Source organism: Tachyglossus aculeatus, chromosome 1 (assembly GCF_015852505.1).
Source record: "Tachyglossus aculeatus isolate mTacAcu1 chromosome 1, mTacAcu1.pri, whole genome shotgun sequence".
Classification (NCBI taxonomy): domain Eukaryota; kingdom Metazoa; phylum Chordata; class Mammalia; order Monotremata; family Tachyglossidae; genus Tachyglossus; species Tachyglossus aculeatus.
In genome coordinates, this window is record NC_052066.1 from 158,984,955 (window position 1) to 159,007,030 (window position 22,076).

At 40.2% G+C, this 22,076-nt stretch overlaps 1 protein-coding gene across 1 annotated transcript in view; it reads right to left on the bottom strand.

Moving 5' to 3' along the window:
* TDP1 (tyrosyl-DNA phosphodiesterase 1) overlaps positions 1-22,076 on the bottom strand; it is a 74,206-nt gene that overhangs the window by 45,452 nt on the left and 6,678 nt on the right. The window contains exons 4-9 of the mRNA XM_038751751.1: positions 20,169-20,224; positions 15,301-15,397; positions 9,326-9,360; positions 4,227-4,319; positions 858-1,025; positions 20-98 (exon numbers count right to left, since the gene is read on the bottom strand). Coding sequence (XP_038607679.1) covers positions 20-98; positions 858-1,025; positions 4,227-4,319; positions 9,326-9,360; positions 15,301-15,397; positions 20,169-20,224 — 528 coding nt within the window. The remainder of the gene's footprint in view (positions 1-19; positions 99-857; positions 1,026-4,226; positions 4,320-9,325; positions 9,361-15,300; positions 15,398-20,168; positions 20,225-22,076) is intronic.

Below are 22,076 nucleotides of genomic sequence, written 5' to 3' on the forward strand. Positions count from 1 at the left end.
AATGTGAAAATGTCAGTACCTTTCTAAGCCTAAAGTGGCCCCAGTCTTCCTTTTTTTGTCCTTGAAATCGTCCAGGGGTTGATCCAATAAGGTAGACTCTAAGAACCATTAAGCAAAAGTAGTGGAATGTAAATAAGTTTTGGTTTACCTATAGAGTCAATTTGAAAACAATAGAAATCAAGAGGTTTAACAAATAAGGTCAAACATTTCAAGGTCTGAAACTTCTTGATTCATAGTACCAATGTGCGATGAACTCATTCTTCATCTATACTCCATTAATAATGCATAATTATTTTAAAAAATCACATTTGTGCTTACGAATTTGACTACATCTTTACAAACAAAGCAGTTAGGACATGCTTTTTGGTCTTTCCTTTTAAAGTCAGAGAAACAGCGGGCATACTACGTTTAAGATGTGCTTTAGGTTACCCTGCCAATCACGGAGAATGAAGCTATTTTCCTATAAATACCTATTTCTTGTATTCCACAATGTTTCAGTACTAAAAACAAAAGGAATTTCTGAATTTGAGGCTATCAAGGCCTATTTACCCAATCATTCAATGGTATTTATAGAGCACTTACTACGTGTAGAGCACTATACTAAGCGCTTGGGAATGTGCAGTGCAACTGAGTTGGTATGCATGTTTCTTGCCCACAACAAACACACAGTCTAGAGGATCTACAAGTATAAACATACTTATCTGATTTAGATCATCAGTGGTATTTATTGAGGGCTTACTTTGTGCAGAGAACTGTACTACGCTCTTGGGAAAGTACAATGAAACAGAGCTGGCAGATATGTTCCCTGCCCATAATGGGTGGAAGGGGAGCAACCTCTCTCTGAAAATGACATATACCTGGTTTCAGAAAGGTCATGTTCCTTGATGATATCTATCCATTCTTTGAGGGAAGGAGAATTGTAAGCCATCAAGTAATTTATCAGATCAGTCTTAAAATGTGTTACTGAGTCACCAGAACTATGGGTTTCATGCACCAGTCGAGGATATAAGGGGCTCAGCCATATTCTGAAAAAGAAGAAACGAATCACAAAGTTTTCTTCATTTCTGAATTCACTGGGGATGAGCTGGATAAGTTAGTAATTGATATCATCTGGAGGGCTGCAAAATGCTAAATTCCATATTAATCAATGAAATGGTTTTCCTGAGAGGTTGTGGGGTTCATGCTATTCCTTTTCTAAGGGCTTTACCATTATGATAGAGTCTCACTTGTCAGAAAAATTCAGTCCTGATCACACTTGGGAACACAGATCTTATTTTCCAAAACAAATAAATTAATCACAAGATTGGCCTTTAGTTTCTTTGAGAAAGAATCTTGGAGCTCTCACTGCACATTTATCTTTCCAGGAGAGGTCAGTAGCACTACCTTTTTTAAAAAAACACCAAAGTTACTCTGAATCCAACAAATTATTTCCTTTTCATTTGTTTGCTAACATAAAGGAGTCTTACATGAAATGATGAAAGAATTTCTTGGAAGAGATTGTTCCTGAATTTCTCCATATAACATTAGAGAGAATCCAAGAAGGAAAAAAAAAAAGATTAACTCTGCTTTATTATTTCAGCTAAAGTACTTTCTTTTAAAGTAAGCAAGACCTAAAAGTGTACTACCTGCAGCCAAATGAAACTTCACAACACTCAGTATTTTCAAACCAAGTTATTCAATTATGGCACTGGATTTCTGGACATAGTAGGAAAAAAAAATCCTTTAAATTGAAGCAGTGTTTTGATTTTCCTTTGGAAGAAAATGGATGATTGTGTTTTCCTCTGAAGGACTTCAGGAGCTAAAGCTGTTGTAAATACATTTTTATATTCCGATTTATGATATTTTTCATCAAAAACTGCTAAAGATCAAACTCACTGGGCTTAACTTCTGTAAAATGACCTGCGCCATCATTAAAGCAATTACTGATACAGAGCGGTTGACTGTTAAGTAGAGCAAAAGTTATGGTTTTAGTTCCTATCAGACTATGAACAAAATTTGCAGGTCAGACACTAATCGGATTTCCAAACTAATATGTTCTTCTCTGTCTGGCACTCAGAATTCATTAACACCTATTTTTATGGTATTTGTTAAGTGATTACCATATGTGCCAGGCATTTTTCTAAGCATTGGGGTAGATACAAGGTAACCAGGTTGGACCTAATCCTGTCCCACATGGGGCTCACAGTCTTAATCCTCATTTTACAGATGAGATAACTGAGGCACAGAGAAGCTAAGTGATTTACCTAAGGTCACCCAACAGACAAGTGGAAGAACTGGGATTAGAACCCAGGTCCTTCTGACTTCCAGGCCCATGCTCTATCCACAAGGCAACACTCCTTCTCTAACTCCTTAAGATTACAGAATTCAGGTTATTTTTTGAGAGAGTTTATTAAAAACACCAAGTCACATGAAAACATCTTTTATCTGAATTACTTCAATCTCTCATCCTACCCCAACTGTATTACTGCATCAGTCTCCTCTCTGATCTCCCATCCTCTTGTCTCTCTCCGCTTCAGTCTATACTTCACTCTGCTACCCAATCAATCAATCAATCAATCGTATTTATTGAGCGCTTACTATGTGCAGAGCACTGTACTAAGCGCTTGGGAAGTACAAATTGGCAACACATAGAGACAGTCCCTACCCAACAGTGGGCTCACAGTCTAAAAGGGGGAGACAGAGAAGAGAACCAAGCATACCAACAAAATAAAATAAATAGGATAGAAATGTACAAGTAAAATAAATAAATAAATAAATAGAGTAATAAATATGTACAACCATATATACATATATACAGGTGCTGTGGGGAAGGGAAGGAGGTAAGATGGGGGGATGGAGAGGGGGACGAGGGGGAGAGGAAGGAAGGGGCTCAGTCTGGGATTATCCCGGATTATCCTTGTACAGAAACGCTCTGGGCATGTTACTCCTCTCCTCAAAAATCTCCAGTGGCTACCTGTCAACCTACGAATCAAGCAAAAACCCCTCACTCTCGGCTTTAAGGCTCCCCATAACCCCACCCGTCCTGCCTCACCGCCTTTCTCTCCTTCTACAGCCCAGCCCGCACCCTTCTCTCCTCTGCCACTAACCTCCTCATTGTGCCTCGTTCTCGCCTGTCCCCCCCGTCGACCCCTGGCCCATGTCCTACCTCTGGCCTTCTAGACTGTGAGCCCATTGTTGGGTAGGGACTGTCTCTGTTGCCGACTTGCACTTCCCAAGCGCTTAGTACAGTGCTCTGCACACAGTAAGTGCTCAATAAATGATTGAATGAATGAATAAACTCTTCACTGTATTCTACAGAATTGGGCAGAGATATACAGGGCTTTATGGCAGAAAGTAAGGATGAGTTCAACATCTCATGGCCATGTCCAAAAATCTATAGACATCAGTAGTGACAGGTTTATGTTGTACACTGAGACTCAAAATTCTCAAATTTGAAGCACATACAATACAGCTGGAAACACTAATGCACACTGTGCAATGTTAATTCAAACTGTACTCTATAATTACATTTATGGCAGAATGCCAGAGTATTTTTGAAACTGCACCACTTAGGGATATATCAAGTACCATATGTCTGAACTGCAAAGTTTTGTTTATTCAAGAACTTGTAGTGATTACAATAGCATTTCTGCCCAAAAGAGGAATTGGACTGAATTCAAAAAAAGCAAAACTGCATGAAAAATTTAAAGTGCAGCAATCCAGTTTAAGTTAAAATAACACCTCCAAATTTGAGAAACTTAGTGTAATTATGTACTTCAGTGAAATGCAATTGCAACTATAACCCTTTGGGACACTTTGTGACTATGAGAAACAGCTTGGCCTAGTGGATAGAGCATGGGCCTGGGAGTCAGAAAACCTGGGTTCTAATCCCTGTTCTACCACTTGTCTGCTGTGTGAGCTTGGGCAAGTCACTTCACTTCTCTGTGCCTTAGTTCCCTCATCTGTAAAATGGGGATTATGACTGTGAGCCCCATGTGGGACAAGGACTGTGAACAACTTGATTTGCTTGTATCCACCCCAGTACTTAGTACAATGCTTGGCACATAGTAAGTGCTTAACAAATACCACAATAATAATAATAATAATAATTATTATTATTATCAGTTCTTAACAGTTTGTGCTTTGGTAATTGATTCAGTACAAATAAGAGTGATTAGTGTATCTACATGAAAAACCCTTTTTAAGATATAACACCACTTCCCAAATGCAAAGGAAATGATACTTACCCCTGAGTTTTCTGGTACCAATCGTCATGAATAAGATTGGATGTGTGTATGACAACTCGCATGCCTTCTTCATATAATAGCAGCATCATTTTCCTTAAAAATAAATGTAAAATCATAAGAAATCCAACCCCACATTCTGACTTTGACAGTGGCAACAAGATATTTGGAGTAATAGGGAGATGAATATCCTCCTTGATATCAACCCTAATTTCCAAGAATGTGCTGGCAGAGCCAGACTGCAGAAATGCTCAGGGCCCTAATTAAGGAGGAACAGAGGAAATGAAGAAGTAGAAGTAGGCAGTATCTACTCCCCAGGAACTGCAGTTCCCAGAGTCCTCTAAGAATGAAACCTATTTAGTAACCTGGGCAAAATCTGTAAATCCATGAGGGAAGATGCCTCATGCCCTCTCCTCCTAACTAAACTACTAATAATAGTACAGTGCTCTGCACACAGTAAACATTCAATAAATATGATTGAATGGATGGTATGTCTAAATACTTACTATGTGTCAAGCACTTTACTGAGTTCTGGGGAAGATACAAGATAAGCAGGTTGCACATAGTCCCTGTCCCACATGGGGCTCACGGGCCAAGTAGAAGAAAACAGGATTGAAACCTCCCCATTATGCAGATGAGAAAACTGAGGCACAGAGAGGTTAAGTGACTTCCCCAAGGTCATACTGCAGGCAAGTGGCACAGCTGGGATTAGAACCTAGGTCCTCTGACTCCCAGGCCCGGGCTCCTTCCACTAGGTCACGCTGCTTCCAAGCTGCTAACTGCTGAAACATGCTCTGGTAGCTGTGTTTGAAAGCCTGCTCTCCACGGTCTTAATAGGTTTATACACCCAGGTCCTATGCAAGAGTCATAATTAATGAATTACAAGTGTTTTGATCTGGTTAATTTCCCCACTTTTCTCCTGTTGATTTTCTGTGCCTGAGCCTAAATGTTTTATAATGTCTGGCAGTATCAGGAATTTCTCTCTGGCTCCTCCTCTAGGCTGCACACTCCTTGAGGGCAGGGAACATGTTTATCAACTCTATTATGCTGTACTCTCCCAAGTGTTTGGAACAATGCTGTGAACACAGTAAGAGCTCAATAAATAAGACTCACTGACTCACCACTATCCCCAGTAGATCAGTGAATGTGATATGGATTGTAATTGTAGTCTTGTGGCTAAAAAACCTTGACAATATAATAAACTAGATGTTTGGCAGTTTGTACTATCCAGCTCCTTACTTTCCCCTCCTGTAACCTCCTTACTTTCCCCTCCTGTTTGTCTGTGAATTGATCTGAACCCTTCAGACCTACTAAACTGCAGTTTTTTCAAGTGCTTCTATAGAAATGCATAGAACCAATGCTAGAAGTAAAAATAATTCAATCAACGAATCAATCATGGGTATTTATTGAGCGCTTACAATGTGCAGCACACTGTTTTAAACGTTTGGGAGCGTACAATATAACAGAGTTAGTAGCCACGTTCCCTGCCCACGATGTGCTTAAGTGTTTAATCTGGAATGCTGGTGGCCTCCTCCACCCCAGTGGCAAGTAGATTTTCTGGGGGTGGAGGGTTGGTGACAATAGCATCGCAACGAAGGCATACGGATGGGCATCCTGAAGTGAGGGTTGGCCAGTCAGTCACTGAAGACAACTCTGGGCACCCACTCCAGGGCCTTGGGGAAGTGTAATAATAATAATGATAATAGTTGTGGTATTTGTTAAGCACTTACTATATGCCAGGCATCGTACTAAGTGCTGGGGTGGATATAAGCAAATCGGGTTGGACATAGTCCTTGTCCCATATGGGGCTCATGGTCTCAATCCCCATTTTACAGGTCAGGTAACTGAGGCCCAGAGAATTAAAGCGACTTGCCCAAGGTCACACACAGCAGACAAGTGGTGAAGCTGGCAATAGAATCCATGATCTACTGACTCCCAGGCCCAGGCTCTATTCACTACCCCAGGCTGAGTACAATGGAAGGAGCAGGGCAGTGGCTGCTGGAGACCAAAGGAACAGGGAACAGCCAGGGTGGAGAGCGGGGTCAGGCGGCACAGCTTTTCCCAACCTGGCTTTCCATGGGGAGGAACGCTGGATCCTCCGCTGTCCCAGAAAGCCCATTCTAAGCCTTTTTCTTAGATGGAGTTGAGTTCTTGCCAGTTCCGGCTTACTTTCGGCACCATCTATAACTAACAAATCTAATAAAGTACTTACAGTGCCAAGATGAATTCTCCTAAAATAATTTGCATTTTAACTTAAAATATTTTAACCTTTTAACTTATGATGTTTCCCTCTCCTACATAGCAACAGTATAAATGATGGGAAAATGGCCTTTAAGTGGCACAGCAATACCTACAAACTTTATAAAGTTCTTGTGGCAGATGGAACCGACGAACAATTCCATAACTGTCAAAGATTAAAAAAAGGATGAACCACAAGAAAATAGTGAGGGAAAACAGGTGTGCCTGAAAATTAGAGGGCACATGTGCGCAAGAGAAATTTAGCCTTTTTAAAAAAGTGAATTTAATCCAAGCTGGAAAACACTAAGTTGTGCAAAGTTGGAGGGAAAACAACAACAACAAAAACAAAAAAAACCCAGCCAGCTGGCTATCATCAGCTTTCATGTGAATAGCCACTAAACTAATTATGGTAAATACTAATTGTAATTAAGAATGAAATTAGTTATGAGTGTATGATACAAGTTCCAAGTATCTTCATCAACTGAAGCATGCAACTGCAAAAAGGATCACGAACCAATTTAAAAGGATTTAAGCTAATTTAAAGGAAACCTCAATCTTTTTATACACAACATTTACATTTGAATATGACTAAGAACATAGTTTAGAAACTGATGGGAAAAGCCAATAAATGGAATTTATTTCTAAGTATCCACCTTGTCTTTCTTTTGTCAGACAATAGAGCAAAGTGGATCATGAAATAAATGTTAAAGAAATCACTTACACAATACAAATCTGATCTAGGCTTATTCATCTCAGTCTCCTGATCATTCTGTGTGTATAGCACAGAACCACTACTAATCAGAGACAGCCAAATGTTTTCCTGTGGAAAGTTAAAATACACCTGGGAAGGTCTTTCACTTCCATACACCCCAGGAATGCATCCAACACACAGCTGTGTATCAAAGGCTCAGAGTGGCCTGGACATCTACTAATACACTCCTGCTTGCCCATAGTGTAGGTTTGGAATTGTTCCAGGGCTTGAACAGTTCCAAAGAACCATCATACTTAACCTGGGGTTCTTGTAACTGGAAATTGCTCCTCTTAGAGTATATTCCCCCCATCTCAGGGGCACTTGTAGGCTACAGCAGACTCCCTAAACTGCCTCTGGCATGCCCAGAGTACTACAGGCTGCCAAACGGTTTGTTGGTCATTCTTGATGCCTGGAGTATGCTAGTAGACGGCTGAAAGCCTTATCTTGAATGCTCATCTTCTGGCTGCAAGATCACCAGTGCATTGCACTCATTCTATTTATCCTCAGTGTAACCCAAATGGCAGTATTTATACTCTGTGCCAAAATGCTGGGCAAGAGCCCCACAATGGAGGAGAGGGAGACACATCCCAATTCTTTGGGGAAGCAGCACGGCCTAGTGGAAAGAGCACAGGCCTGGGAGTCAGAGGAGGTGGGTTCTCATCCCGGCTCTGCCAAGTGCCTACTGTGTGACTTTGGGCAAGTCACAACTTCTCTGTACCTCAGTTCCCTCAACTGTAAAATGGGGATTAAATACAAGTTTTCCCTCAGATTGTGAGTCCCATGCGGGACAGGGACTGTGTTAATTCTAATTAACCTGTACCTACTACAATGCTTAGAACAGTGTTTGATACATAGTAAGCACTTAACAAAATACTTAAAAAAAATAAATTCTTCCCCTTTCATACACCCAGGGAATATAACTTCAGAAGCCTATTTTGCCATCTGTTTCAACTGCACAGGTGGGAGAATAGAACATAAGGGTAAAATACACTGCCTAACATGGTTAATTTTGGACAAGAAATATTTTCTTAATGCAAACTTCTAGGTTAATCATACAATATAGTGGAAAGTTCTAAGTGAATACATTATTTAAGGAGCTACTTATCCTTGTATTTATTTTCTGCCTATATTAATTATAGAAGCACCTTATTTTAATGGACAATAATTTAAACTGACTTTTGTATGAAAAGGGATGTTTTAATACCCAACCCCAATTAAAAATGTGTCAGTATGGTATATGTCATTCTTTTTGATCAATATGCCATGAGAAACTGATTGAAATTTTATAATTTTACTACTTTATTCAAGCTCCATTTTAAAAAACTCCAATGACTTATTCAGGTCCCTGAGGTTATATAGCAAGCATACATCCTCAATTAACCATTAATATGGTGTATATATATGTAAAGTATTCAGTTTATTTTCACTCGTAACTCCACTGAGCCTCTGTCAGCTTGCAAGACTCTTTTGGAGATATTTTTCTTGGAGCTCACCTCCTCCAGGAGGCCTTCCTAGACTGTGCCCCCTTTTCCTCTGCTTCTCCTCCCATCACCCCCACTTCCTCTCTCTGCTCTATCCCCTTCCCCGCCCCACAGCACTTGCGTATATTTGTATGTGTTTATTATTCCATTTTTTATTAATGACGTGTATATATCTATAATTCTATTTATCTATTTTAATGCTATTGATGCCTGTCTACTTGTTTTGTTGTCTGTCTCCCCCTTCTAGACTGTGAGTCTGTTGTTGGGTAGGAATTGTTTCTATCTGCTGCCGAATTGTACTTTTCAAGCGCTTAGTACAGTGCTCTGCACACAGTAAGCACTTAATATGAATGAATGAAATTCCCTGACCCAACTACAAGATTTTATTTTAAACAGCACTGTAACATTTCAGAAGCTATAAAATAGTTCACTGCTTTTAAAGTCAATTAATCATTTAAAAAGTTTTCATTCATTAGTGATTCATAATTTCTTCCAGCAAAAAGGGTACTAACTTATAAAATGCGGATTATGCCTATTTTAAATTATATACATTTTGCAACAGCATTCCTATGCATACTAACACATTTTTTTGCAGAAAAAAATTCAAAATAAATTTCATTATGTCTACTTACGTATGGTGTGTTCCGAATGCAATATCCAATTTGGCCTAGGTTGAGAAAGAATCACGTTATAATATTGAATACATATGGCTACACCCAAATTAGCTTATTCTCTGTAAACTATAAAATGTTTGAGTTACACTATATCAATTTACTGCTCTCTAGTGGAGAAAAGCCTGAGTCCAAGTCAACGTTTTTTTTTAAGTATACAATGAAGTAAACTCCAATTGTGAAAAGTTATCCAGAATGATTTCTCAATCTTTTTTAATTGTAGCAATTTCAAAGTAGTAAATCTGTGTCCTTTGGGTTATAAAGCTAATATAGAAACAGATGAGAAATGAAAGTTTTAAAATTAGACACTCTACTTGCACAGAAATTAATTTTCATGGTGATTTTTCAAGTAATAGTTCAAAAAATGTCATCTTAGTGAAGTCCAATGATAGAATAGGCTTTATAATGCAATAACAAATACTCCTAAGTGACAAATATTGGTGAGCTAAAAAACAAAACAAAAACAGACTGCATTAAACCATTTCCTTTGCCATAATGTGATAGAAAGAACATCACATCAAGAACATAAAGAATTCTATTACTAGATCAATCTACCATTCCATCTAGCCTAGTATTTTTTCTGCCTGTCAGTGGCAACGAAAGCAGAGTGATGATATCACTGAATAGTTTTTAAACTATTTAAAATGAAGGCTTAATCATTTCTTATTACAGTTAATTTATGACCATTACTTAAGATATTACTGATTAATAAAGTACAGTAAAATAATTTGGCTCAAGTGTTTGAATTTAATGCACTATTTTCCCTTGAAAGTAATTTTCCTAATTAAAGTAGATTTGTGGTTCTATCACTTACTAGGGAAAGTTGAAATTCTCTTTAGAGGACGTCTAACAGGTAAAAACGCAGGTCAGTTTGTTGTTATTGCAATCCTTAGTATTTAAAGTGTTAATATTTGCAAATATTAGCAAAGTGCTTTATAGCCATCTCCTTCTTCAAGAGCCCCAGGATTAGTCTATCTGAAACAATCTTGATACTACTTAGGTATCACTATAAAGGTAGTGCTTCTCTTACTAGGTGCTTTAACAAAGTGGCCTCTCACTCAAAGTGAGTGAGTCCGAAAACAGGCAACATTCTGTAACGCTGAGCATTACACAGGTGCCCACTCCACAGGAGCACTGAGGGCCAATAAGGTGACTTCCTCTTCAGCTTTTTGAGCTGGACTACCAGAATTGCTCATTCCAGGTTTTTGACAAGAACCGAGCTTCTAATCAAGGCAGAAGAGGCCAAAAGTGGTGGCTTTCTGACCTACTAGCTCTATGAACCTTAATTCTCACTCCCCACCTTAAAATCCCTGTGCTTCTTTCCTCTCCCATGCTCCCATCACAGAGTTAGCACCTGTGATAATATTAACCAAATATGGAATTGTAATAAAACCATTACTCTTTGCAAGACGCTGTAGAAGTAGAAATTTACTCTGCTGACCATGGCAGTAGTTTTAAAATTTCAGTAAAAAATGTGTTCTATTTATTTTTTTCTTCACAATAATAATAATAATAATAATGATGGCATTTGTTAAGCGCTTACTATATGCAAAGCACTGTTCTAAGTGCTGGTTAATGATGGTATTTGTTACGCGCTTACTATGTGCCAAGCACTGTTCTAAGTGCTGGGGGAGATACAAGGTGATCAGGTTGTCCCACGTGGGGCTCACAGTCTTCATCCCCATTTGACAGATAAGCCAACTGAGGCCCAGAGAAGTTAAGTGACTTGCCCAAAGCCACACAGCAGACAAGTGGCAGAGCTAGGATTAGAACCCATGACCTCTGACGCCCAAGCCCGGGTTCTTTCCACTGAGCCACGCTGCTTCGCTAAAACAATTTACAGCTTGCTAAGTCATCATCATCATCATCATCAATCGTATTTGAGCGCTTACTATGTGCAGAGCACTGTACTAAGCGCTTGGGAAGTACAAATTGGCAACATATAGAGACAGTCCCTACCCAACAGTGGGCTCACAGTCTAAAAGGGGGAGACAGGGAACAAAACCAAACATACTAACAAAATAAATAGAATAGATATGTACAAATAAAATAAATAAATACATAGAGTAAAAAATATGTACAAACATATATACATATATACAGGTGCTGTGGGGAAGGGAAGGAGGTAAGATGGGGGGATGGAGAGGGGGACGAGGGGGGAGAGGAAGGAAGGGGCTCAGTCTGGGAAGGCCTCCTGGAGGAGGTGAGCTCTCAGTAGGGCCTTGAAGGGAGGAAAAGAGCTAGCTTGGCGGATGGGCAGAGGGAGGGCATTCCAGGCCCGGGGGATGACGTGGGCCGGGGGTCAATGGCGGGACAGGCGAGAGCGAGGTATGGTGAGGAGATCAGCGGTGGAGGAGCGGAGGGTGCGGACTGGGCTGTAGAAGGAGAGAAGGGAGGTGAGGTAGGAGGGGGCGAGGTGATGGACAGCCTTGAAGCCCAGGGTGAGGAGTTTCTGCCTGATGCGCAGATTGATTGGTAGCCACTGGAGATTTTTGAGGAGGGGAATGATATGCCCAGAGCGTTTCTGGACAGAGATAATCCGGGCAGCAGCATGAAGTATGGATTGAAGTGGAGAGAGACACGAGGACGGGAGATCAGAGAGAAGGCTGATGCAGTAGTCCAGATGGGATAGGATGAGAGCTTGAATGAGCAGGGTAGCGGTTGGGATGGAGAGGAAAGGGCGGATCTTGGCAATGTTGCGGAGCTGAGACCGGCAGGTTTTGGTGACGGCTTGGATGTGAGGGGTGAATGAGAGAGCGGAGTCGAGGATGACACCAAGGTTGTGGGCTTGTGAGACGGGAAGGATGGTAGTGCCGTCAACAGAGATGGGGAAGTCAGTGAGAGGGCAAGGTTTGGGAGGGAAGACAAGGAGTTCAGTCTTCGACATGTTGAGCTTTAGGTGGTGGGCAGACATCCAAATGGAGATGTCCTGAAGGCAGGAGGAGATGCGAGCCTGGAGAGAGGGGGAGAGAGCAGGGGCAGAGATGTAGAGATGATAGTGGAAGCCGTGGGAGCGAATGAGGTCACCAAGGGAGTGCGCGTAGATCGAGAACAGAAGGGGACCAAGCACTGAACCTTGGGGAACCCCCACAGTGAGAGAATGGGAGGGGGAGGAGGAGCCTGCAAAAGAGACTGAGAAACAACGACCGGAGAGGTAAAAGGAGAACCAGGAGAGGACGGAGTCTGTGAAGCCAAGGTCAGATAGCGTGTTGAGGAGAAGGGGGTGGTCCACAGTGTCAAAGGCAGCTGAGAGGTTGAGGAGGATTAGGACAGAGTAGGAGCCGTTGGATTTGGCAAGCAGGAGGTCATTGGTGACCTTTGAGAGGGCAGTTTCCGTGGAATGTAGGGGACGGAAGCCAGACTGGAGGGGGTCGAGGAGAGAGTTGTTGTTGAGGAATTCTAGGCAGCGAGTGTAGACAACTCGTTCAAGGAGTTTGGAAAGGAATGGTAGGAGGGATATGGGAAGATAACTAGAAGGTGAGGTGGGGTCAAGAGAGGGTTTTTTTAGGATGGGAGAGACATGGGCATGTTTGAAGGCAGAGGGGAAGGAACCAGTGGAGAGTGAGTGGTTGAAGATGGAAGTTAAGGAGGGGAGAAGGGATGGAGCGAGAGATTTCATGAGATGAGAGGGAATGGGGTCAGAAGCACAGGTGGCCGGAGTAGCACTTGAGAGGAGGGAGGAGAGCTCCTCTGAGGACACTGCTGGGAAGGATGGGAGAGTAGCAGAGAGTGTTGAGAGCCGGGGGGATGGAGAAAGGGGGGAAGAGACTTTGGGGAGGTCGGACCTGATGGATTTAATTTTGTTAATGAAGTAGGAGGCCAGATCGTTGGGGGTGAGGGAAGGAGGAGGGGGAGGAACCGGGGGCCTGAGAAGGGAGTTGAGTGTACGGAAGAGCTGGCGGGGGTGATGGGCATGGGTGTCAATAAGGGAGGAGAAATAGTTTTGTCTGGCAGAGGAGAGGGCTGAGTCCTTAACAGCTCTGCACACCTTTGAACTCTTCTTTCTTTCAAGATCTTCAATAATAATAATAATAATTGGTACTATGTGCTAAGCACTGGATAAAATAGACTCAAACTGGATACAGCTCCTGTCCTGCAGGAACTCACAGTCTAAGTAGATGAGAGTAGGATTTAATCCCCATTTTACATATGGGAAAACTGAGGCTTGCCCATGATCACACAAGCAATTACTTTTAAAAGTTCACTCACAAGATATTTTTAAATCCCAGGGATCAGGGGTGTCTCTGCTTCAACCCAAATGGGCATAGAATTGGGCAGAGGTAGAAGGAGGCAGCAGCAGTGGCATGGGAGAGAGTTGAGGGCAGAGACACAAATTTAGTGGGCGGAAGGAGGCGATGGTAAACCTCTTCCGTATTTTTACTAAAAAGCTCTATTCATTCATTCAATCGCATTTATTGAGTGCTTACTGTTTGCATAGCACTGTACTAAGCGCTTGGGAAGTACAAGTTGGTAACATATAGAGACGAATGATTGCAGATGGAGGTGGGGCGTTCTGGGTGAGATGTGTCCAAGGGTCGCTATGGGTAGGAAACGACTTGACAGCATAAGGGAGGACAAGGAGAAGAGATGTTGGGCAGATAAGGTAAGTCTCGTCTACCTTACCATGAGTCTTTTCTGCTTTTGGAGAAGCTGGCTTCTGGTTTGTCTTCAAGGGGTGGGTGAGGGATGCAGGGTGGAGCTGAATGAGGCTATCTCTGTTTCTGCCGAAACCAGCAACGAGAGATGGGGTTGTCTAAGCCCATCTAAAGACCTCTATCCCTTCTATCAAGCCCTATAAGTCCTGCTTCATTCCCGAGACCTTGGCCAATGTGGAGAAGCTAGGCTTCACGTCTGTGTTTAGGGAGGGAATTTAATTCCCTGCAGTGACTGTAATTTTGACTGGGGTTTTTCCAAATTCTGGGCTACATCTGTAATTACTGCTTGATGTAGCTCTGGATTTTATGTATTGTGGTTATTTGAAACGAGGGACATTCTCATTCCCTTGTATTACAGCAGGATGAAGACATATAACTAGGTCTAGGAAAACACAGAGTCTGCTATCAGGTACTTGAGAGTTCAGACTCAAGGAAACTATATAAGTTGGGGCTATTACAAACACGTTCTATTTTAATGGTTGAAAATCTACTAAAGAAATTCAAAGATAATGATGGAATTTTGTTGGGTAAACATATATCATTTCATTTGGGATACTACTTCTTTTGATAGAAATTTGATAGAACCAAGGAATTTCAAAAGTCAAATCATTCCCTTCTTTAAAAACTGCCAATACATTTCAGTTGAAAAGTGCTAAATAATTTTTGCTAAAAATTTTCAGATGACACTCTCCTCTCCTATAAAGTAAAGGGCTGCAGTCTTTTAAAATCTCACATTATGGAAATCTTGCATCAGAGTACTCACTTGGTCTGACACCAAGTGCGGGTGTACAAACATGAAAACACATTATCTGAAGAATGTTCCTTAATTCCTCAACTGCATTCTAGCCAAAATGCCTAGGAAAAATACACATCATGGCAGCATGGAGTACATGAAGGGATATACATCATATATACTGAAATTGTCTGTCTCCCTCTCTAGACTGTAGGCTTGTTGTGGGCAGGGAATGTGTCTGCTAATTCTGCTATACTGTGCTCTCCTAAGTACTTAATACAGTTAACTGCACATAAGCACTCTATAAATAAGACTGATTGATTGATAACTGGATTCACTGCACTTTGACCCTAAATTTTACTTATTTCAATGATAAATTTAATGGTGACCTGCCGTCATTTGCAATGTAATAGACACTTTACCCCATCATTTAGTGGTCTCTTCTCAGAGTCTAGATTTGCAACTACTACCAGGGGAAATTGGACAGGTCCACTCTTCTTAGCAAATAGACTGCTTCTTAAATATTTAAGTGGAAGAAAAGGGATTACCTGGCACAGGGAAATGTTTTCATAAGGCTTTGCCTGTTCATGTAATCGGGCCTTTGCTTCTCGCTTGTCTCCGTGCACCAGTAATACAGGTTTATTCCTGAAAGAAAAGGTAGAACTTTTGTAAATTCAACAATCCCCCAAGCAACACTGGTTAATTAAGGGCCCCCAAGCAACACTGGTTGATTAAGGGCAGGGAATATGTTATTGTGCAAACAAAATTTTAGGCTTTTGTTTGGTTTTTACTGAGGATTGGCTCTGCAATGAAGACCAAATGCCCAGAAATTCAATCCTGCCAATAGACAGCACGTCTTCTATTGTGAAATGAAACATCAATTCGAGCCTACCCATTCCAGCCAAAAACTGCACATTAGCTTGCATTTGCACCCGTGTGCACTTCCCCCTTTTAATAGAAAATTTCCAGCTGCCTAAACTGACTACAGAATATGAAAAGTATCTGACTTCTAAAGTTTAATAAAAATGCTATAGGAGCTCTGAAATTGTACAAAAAGACAGTCACAATATATCTTTAAGAAGTAATACTGATAGGTTCTGAAAAGCAGTTTGATTAGCCTTCATAACATTAGTCACAGAATGTGCAGGATAATTATCAGAAATCAAGGAAATTGTCAAAACTTCAATGTATGACAAAAAAACTTTATTTATATGCCAGATAAGACCTAATTATAGGGCATTTACATTTATTATTTAATGACAATCAACTGTGTAGAGTATATACTATATACATACATATATACACACACACACACACACACACACATATATATATATATATATATATACATACACACACGTATATACATATACGTATTGGTATATATATATATATCAATGCTCTATTTAGCTAGCTAAATAGAACCAAAGGGCACTTGACATTTTCATGGTTAAGTATGTATTCACTAATACCCTTAATTCTTTCCTTTAATCAATCAATCGTATGCACTGAGCACTTACTGTGTGAAGAGTACTGTACTACGCAGTTGGTAATAAGCCATTTAGGAACAATCATTCATTCCAACTGATACTGTACTCTCCCAACTGCTTAGGTACAGTGCTCTGCACAGAGTAAGCACTCAATAAATACTACTGACTGATGAATTTATTTAACCCTTCTTGAAATGAATACCATTTTCTGCCTGCATAATTTCCTGGGTAATTAATTCTACAAGCATTTTCCTTCCAGGTAAAGAATTGATTCCTTTTGTTTATCTTGAACGTACTACCATCTATCTTCAGAGGGTAACCTCAGTCTTGGTATTGTTGAACTACAATCTGTTTTTGCCCTGTTCACACACTTCATGATTTTGTAAACTTCCACCATTTCTGCTCAGTCTTCATCATCCAGCCTGAAAAGTTCTGACGTTTTCAGGCTATTCTTGTACTGATATGCTCATTTTGATAGTTGCTTCTTGTCTAGCTGGTACTTGTTAAGCACTATGTGTTAAACATTGTTCTAAGCACTGGAGCAGGTACAAGCTAATTAGGTTGGACACAGTCCCTGTCCCATGTGGGGTTCAAAATCTAGTAGGAGGGAGAACAGGTATTTAAGCCCTTTTTTACAGTTGAGGAAAATGAGGCACAGAGAAATTAAGTGACTTGCCCAAGGTCACACAGCAAGCAATTGGCATAGCTGGGATTAGAATGCAGGTCCTCTGACTCCCAGGCCCGTGCTCTTTCTACTAGGCCTTGCTTCTGTAAAATGTTTTAATTTCTTAAAATGTTGCAACTAGAACTGCCCACAAGTTCTGCTTGTCCAAGTGATCATTCTAAACTTCACCGGTGATACGACCCATGTGTCAGTTATAGAAGAAGGGTCCGGGACTATACTTTTCAGGGTCACTTTAGAGCTCTTCCTGGAGATGAGAGTTAGGATAGGGCTTTGTCAGTCCTCTGGCTCAGCGACTATCTGCAACAACAAACTACAGACTCTGGTCTGGAATTCTGCAACTTCCCTTCTGGGTCCCTTCAGAACTCTCAGGTAAATGCCATCGGGCCTTGATGATTTCCTTATAGCTACTGCATTGATTTGGTTCAAACCACTCTGGTTACCAATTCTGTTTACTTCTTTTGACCCGTCTACAACAAATAATTAATTTGGATGTGGGATACTTCCTGAAGTCTTCCTAACTAAAAAACAAATTAAATCATTCACTGACCCTCTTAATTATCTCCAAATCATCTCTGAATTCACTTTTTATAATATGATCATCAAGTGGCCCCACTGATTGCTTAGCTGGCTACATTCACTTTATATATATATATATAGATCGATCTATCTATCTACCTATATATCTATAAAGGAACTTTTACTGTTAGGCCTCAGACTCCTTTTTGCCCTGACCACAACTACTTCTGTTTGATTGTCACTCTTTGTGAACTTCCCTATTCTCTCTAGGAAGAGATTCACAAATTTTAGAGGATGATCTTGTTTCCCTGTTAAAGTATAAAATATGGAAAGCCTTCTCGGCTCAAGCAGGCATATTACCATGGCTAGTCCTGGCTCTGCCACTTGTGTGCTGTGTGACCTTGGGCAAGTCACAACTTCTATGTGCCTCAGTTACCTCATCTGTCAAACGGTGTTTAAGACTGTGAGTCCAACGTGGGACAATGTGATTACCCTGTATCTACCCCATGCTTTGAAGAGTGCTTGACACACAGTAAGCACTCAACAAATACTATAATTATTTTAATACGATGCTTTAAAAAAACTCCATGCTTATAGTAAACCAATTTTAGCTTCCCCTCCTCCCCACGAAGTTTACTGTTTTTCAGTTGTTTGACTAATTAAATATTGCATTATTACGGTTCTTGTAACACTCCCTTCTAAGAAAGAATGTATAATTTAATATTAGACCACTGTTGCATTGGTCCTTACATGAGATCCATAACCCTCTATTGAAATATGGTATATTATCATTCCCGAAAAGTTTTTAAAACTAATTGTTCTAGAAAAAAAATCACTCAATGTAGCCAAAAACATTTTCTCCACTTTTCATCCTGATACATTTATTCAGCTAATCTACATGAGAGTAACTGAAATCTACTATTTTTACTCATTTGCAGTTTCCTCAGTCTCATCAGCCATTTCCTGTTCACTTTCGGCATACTGGTTTTGAGGGTTCAGCTCTACAATGAGTTTTCTTCCTTGTGAATATAATTTCTACCCACAGGGAATTAACTTAAATACTTGACTGACATCCTATTTCTGTATTTTCACTTATCCAGAATGCCACACTTTTTTTTTTTTTTTTACCTTCAAGCATATTTATGATGGCAGCATTTTTTCTTATTGGTTTTTTTTTTTTTACTCCACTAACCTATCAGATAAAGCTTCTCAATTTCTTCATTGTGGTTCTTGTATTTTCAGATTTTGGCCTTACTTTTTGCCAACTTAGATAACTGCCTTCCCCCAGTCTAATTAGGCCATTATCCTCAAATTAGAATAAACTCCATCCCTTAAGAAGAAACGAAAGTAAAGAAGACATGCTGGTCGACTAACACCAATGTACAGCAAAAATATTTTAATTTCAGAATTCAAGAAGATGTATTTTCTTCACAGCTTGTCAGTTTCAGAAGACTATTATACAAGCAGTCATCTGAAACCGAGACCAATGGATTTCCCCTTCAGAGAGATTCTCACATACATAACAAAGGAAGTTGCTTATTTTACCCACATCCCAAAGAGGTTAAGTAACAATTTGGATTAAAAGTCTCAGAGCACAAAAGGAATGAGGAACAAAACAGCAAATGGCCAAGTTATGCTTACTGACCAAATTTCCTAGGAGATCTAGAGAAGAAAAATGGACGGATCTATCTAGTGCTAACAGAAAAATCCCTAGGTTTTTTGGCACTCTCTTCAATAATTTTGTCAGTTCAAATCTGTCTTATTTGATGCTTCAGAATCCTGCTGTAGAAAATATCCTAGAAACACCCGTAAATGTTGCCTGTATCACACAACACAGAAGCAGCATGGCCTACCTGGAAGGGCGAGGCCTGGGAGCCAGGAGACCTGGTTTCTAAACTTTGCTCTACCATCTGCCTGCTGTGTAACATCAGGCAAGTCACTCAGCCACCCTGTGCCTCAGCATCCTCATCTGTAAAATAGGGATAAAACACCTCTTCTCTCCCCGCTTTAGGGTGTAGACACTATGTAAGGCAGGGAATGTTCGATCTGCTTGTATCGCTTCCATCCCAGCACTTAGTACAATGTACTTAGTACATTGTAAGTGCTCAAATACTGCAATTATTATCAATAGTTATTGTAATTCAAGAGAGACAGGATCATCCCTGTACACAATTCCAGGCTGCAAAATAAACAATTTCAGAGATAAAAAGAAACACTAAATTTAAAAAGTTTTTTTGAAAAATAACATGCCATTTTGGATCACTTTTTAAGGAGTTTTGATACCCTCTTTCTTCCCTTGACCATGCTATCTCCTTTCATTGTCCTTACAACAGAAGCATTACCAGAGCCCTTTGGTTGAGCATGTGATATTCTTCTATCTGTTCTTTAGGAAGACCATAAGGGACAATTCTTAAGACTTTCAAAGTGAACAATAAATAACAGCTGCCAGAAAGTTGCTTTCTTTATAACTCTAATTTTTGTTCATTCTGTTATCTAGTAAAGTGCTCATTCACTATATAATGTCACAATCTCTGGCATTCTTGAAGTACAAATCTAATGCATTTACAAGGTAATTTACTGTAGTGTGTGTTTCCCCCAATATACTTGTAAGCACCTTGAGGGCAAGGATCATGTCTACTAATTTTACTGTGCTCTCCCAAGCATTTAGTACAGTGCTCTCCACACAGTAGACACTCAAAAAAAAAATACTACTGATGAAACATACCTGAACTCCGGAGGATACTGTTTCACAAGCCAATCCACATCAAAGCAGTAGTTAAACTTAGAAGAAAAAGAAAAATGTTAAACTACACACAGTTCAATCAAGCATTGTCTATATGAGAACAATTCTGAAATTAAAATCACAAAATGCTAAATTAACTGAGCACTTGTGCTTTGAGGGCAAAGACGAACCCTTGAACTTACTCACAAGTGTTCGTAATCCTCCACACTCTGAAGATACTTAGTAAATGCATAATTGACTGATTATGTATTCATAATATATGCCAACACCTCTTTGAACCCCATAGGACAACTATATCATATATAGCTATATATACACACATTACATTATGTTCCAACACTTTTGTAACAAATATATTAGTCATATAAATCTTTTCTGAAAGACAGTTGAATGCCATATGTTCATATCAGTAAATTAAGAGAAGCAGCGTGGCTCAGTGGAGAAGAGCATGGGCTCTGGAGTCAGAGGTCATAGGTTCAAACCCCGGCTCTGCCAATTGTCGGCTGTGTGACTTTGGGCAAGTCACTTCACTTCTCTGGGCCTCAGTTACCTCTTCTGTAAAATGGGGATTGAAACTGTGAGCCCCACGTGGGACAACCTGATCACCTTGTAACCTCCCCAGCGCTTAGAACAGTGCTTTGCACATAGTAAGCGTTTAATAAATGCCATCATTATTGAGACCCAACTAAGTAATTTTGTCTAACTTTATGTAACTTTATAACAAAGGCTACATACTTTCTGCATCCTCACATTTGTATATATGGTTACATTTGCTTATTTAATTCATGGGAATTTTGAGAAAATAAGAATTTGCTTATAACGCATTTTTGTTCTCTTAAAAGGAAGTTACTACACATAAAAAACAATAGACAAAGTTATTCTTTTTTTCCTTCTAAGATAGATTCCAAAAGGATCCCTGAGATTAAAACTTTAAAGTCACATTTTTCAGATTAAGGTCACACCTCCTTCCACAATTAAGCCCTCTTTTTCCTGACTCCCTCTTCATTTCTGGGTCATCTATGCACCTGAATCTGTGACCTTTAGGTATTTGGTATTCGCTCCACAGAACTGTGTACATATATATAAATTATATAATGTAAATTATTTATAGTAACATCTGTCTCCCCTCTAGACCGTAAACTCATTGTGGGCAAGGAACATATCTTCCAAGTCCATTGTACTGTACTCTTCCAGGTGCCTAGTACAGTGTACTGCATACAGTAAGCACTTGATAAATACCACTGATTGATTAAAGGCTTTCCAAAGTGTTCTGAACAATAAAAAATTGACTGAATCACTTAAATTACAAAGTAAGGCTATGAACCAACTTTGTAGACAGCTTTCCAAATTAAAAGAGCTCATACTGCTCATTCTATCAATTATACTGAAGTTCCTACCAGTCGCCCTGTCCTTCCCTTAGTAGAACCCCGTTCAAGGATATGTGACCAGTATGTCCCAGGCCTGCAGGGCTGAGTGGGGTTGCCACCACAACATACAACCACCTCATTACTCTCTTACTACAACCCAGCCGGCACACTTCGTTCCTCTAATGCTAACCTTTTCACTGTGCCTTGATCTCACCTATCTCGCCGACGACCCCTCACCCACATCCTGCCTCTGCTCTGCAACGCTCTCCCTCCTCAAATCTGACAGACAGTTACTCTCCCCCACTTCAAAGCCTTATTGAGGGGCATATCTCTTTCAGGAAGCCTTCCTTGACTAATCCCTCCCCGTTTCTCTTCACCCATTCCCTTCTGCATCGCCTTGACTTGCTCCCTTCGTTCTTCCCTGCTCCCAGCCCCACAGCACAATGTACATATCTGGAATTTATTTATATTAATTTTTGCCTCCCCATTTCTAGACTAAATTCGTTGTGGGTGGGGAATGTGT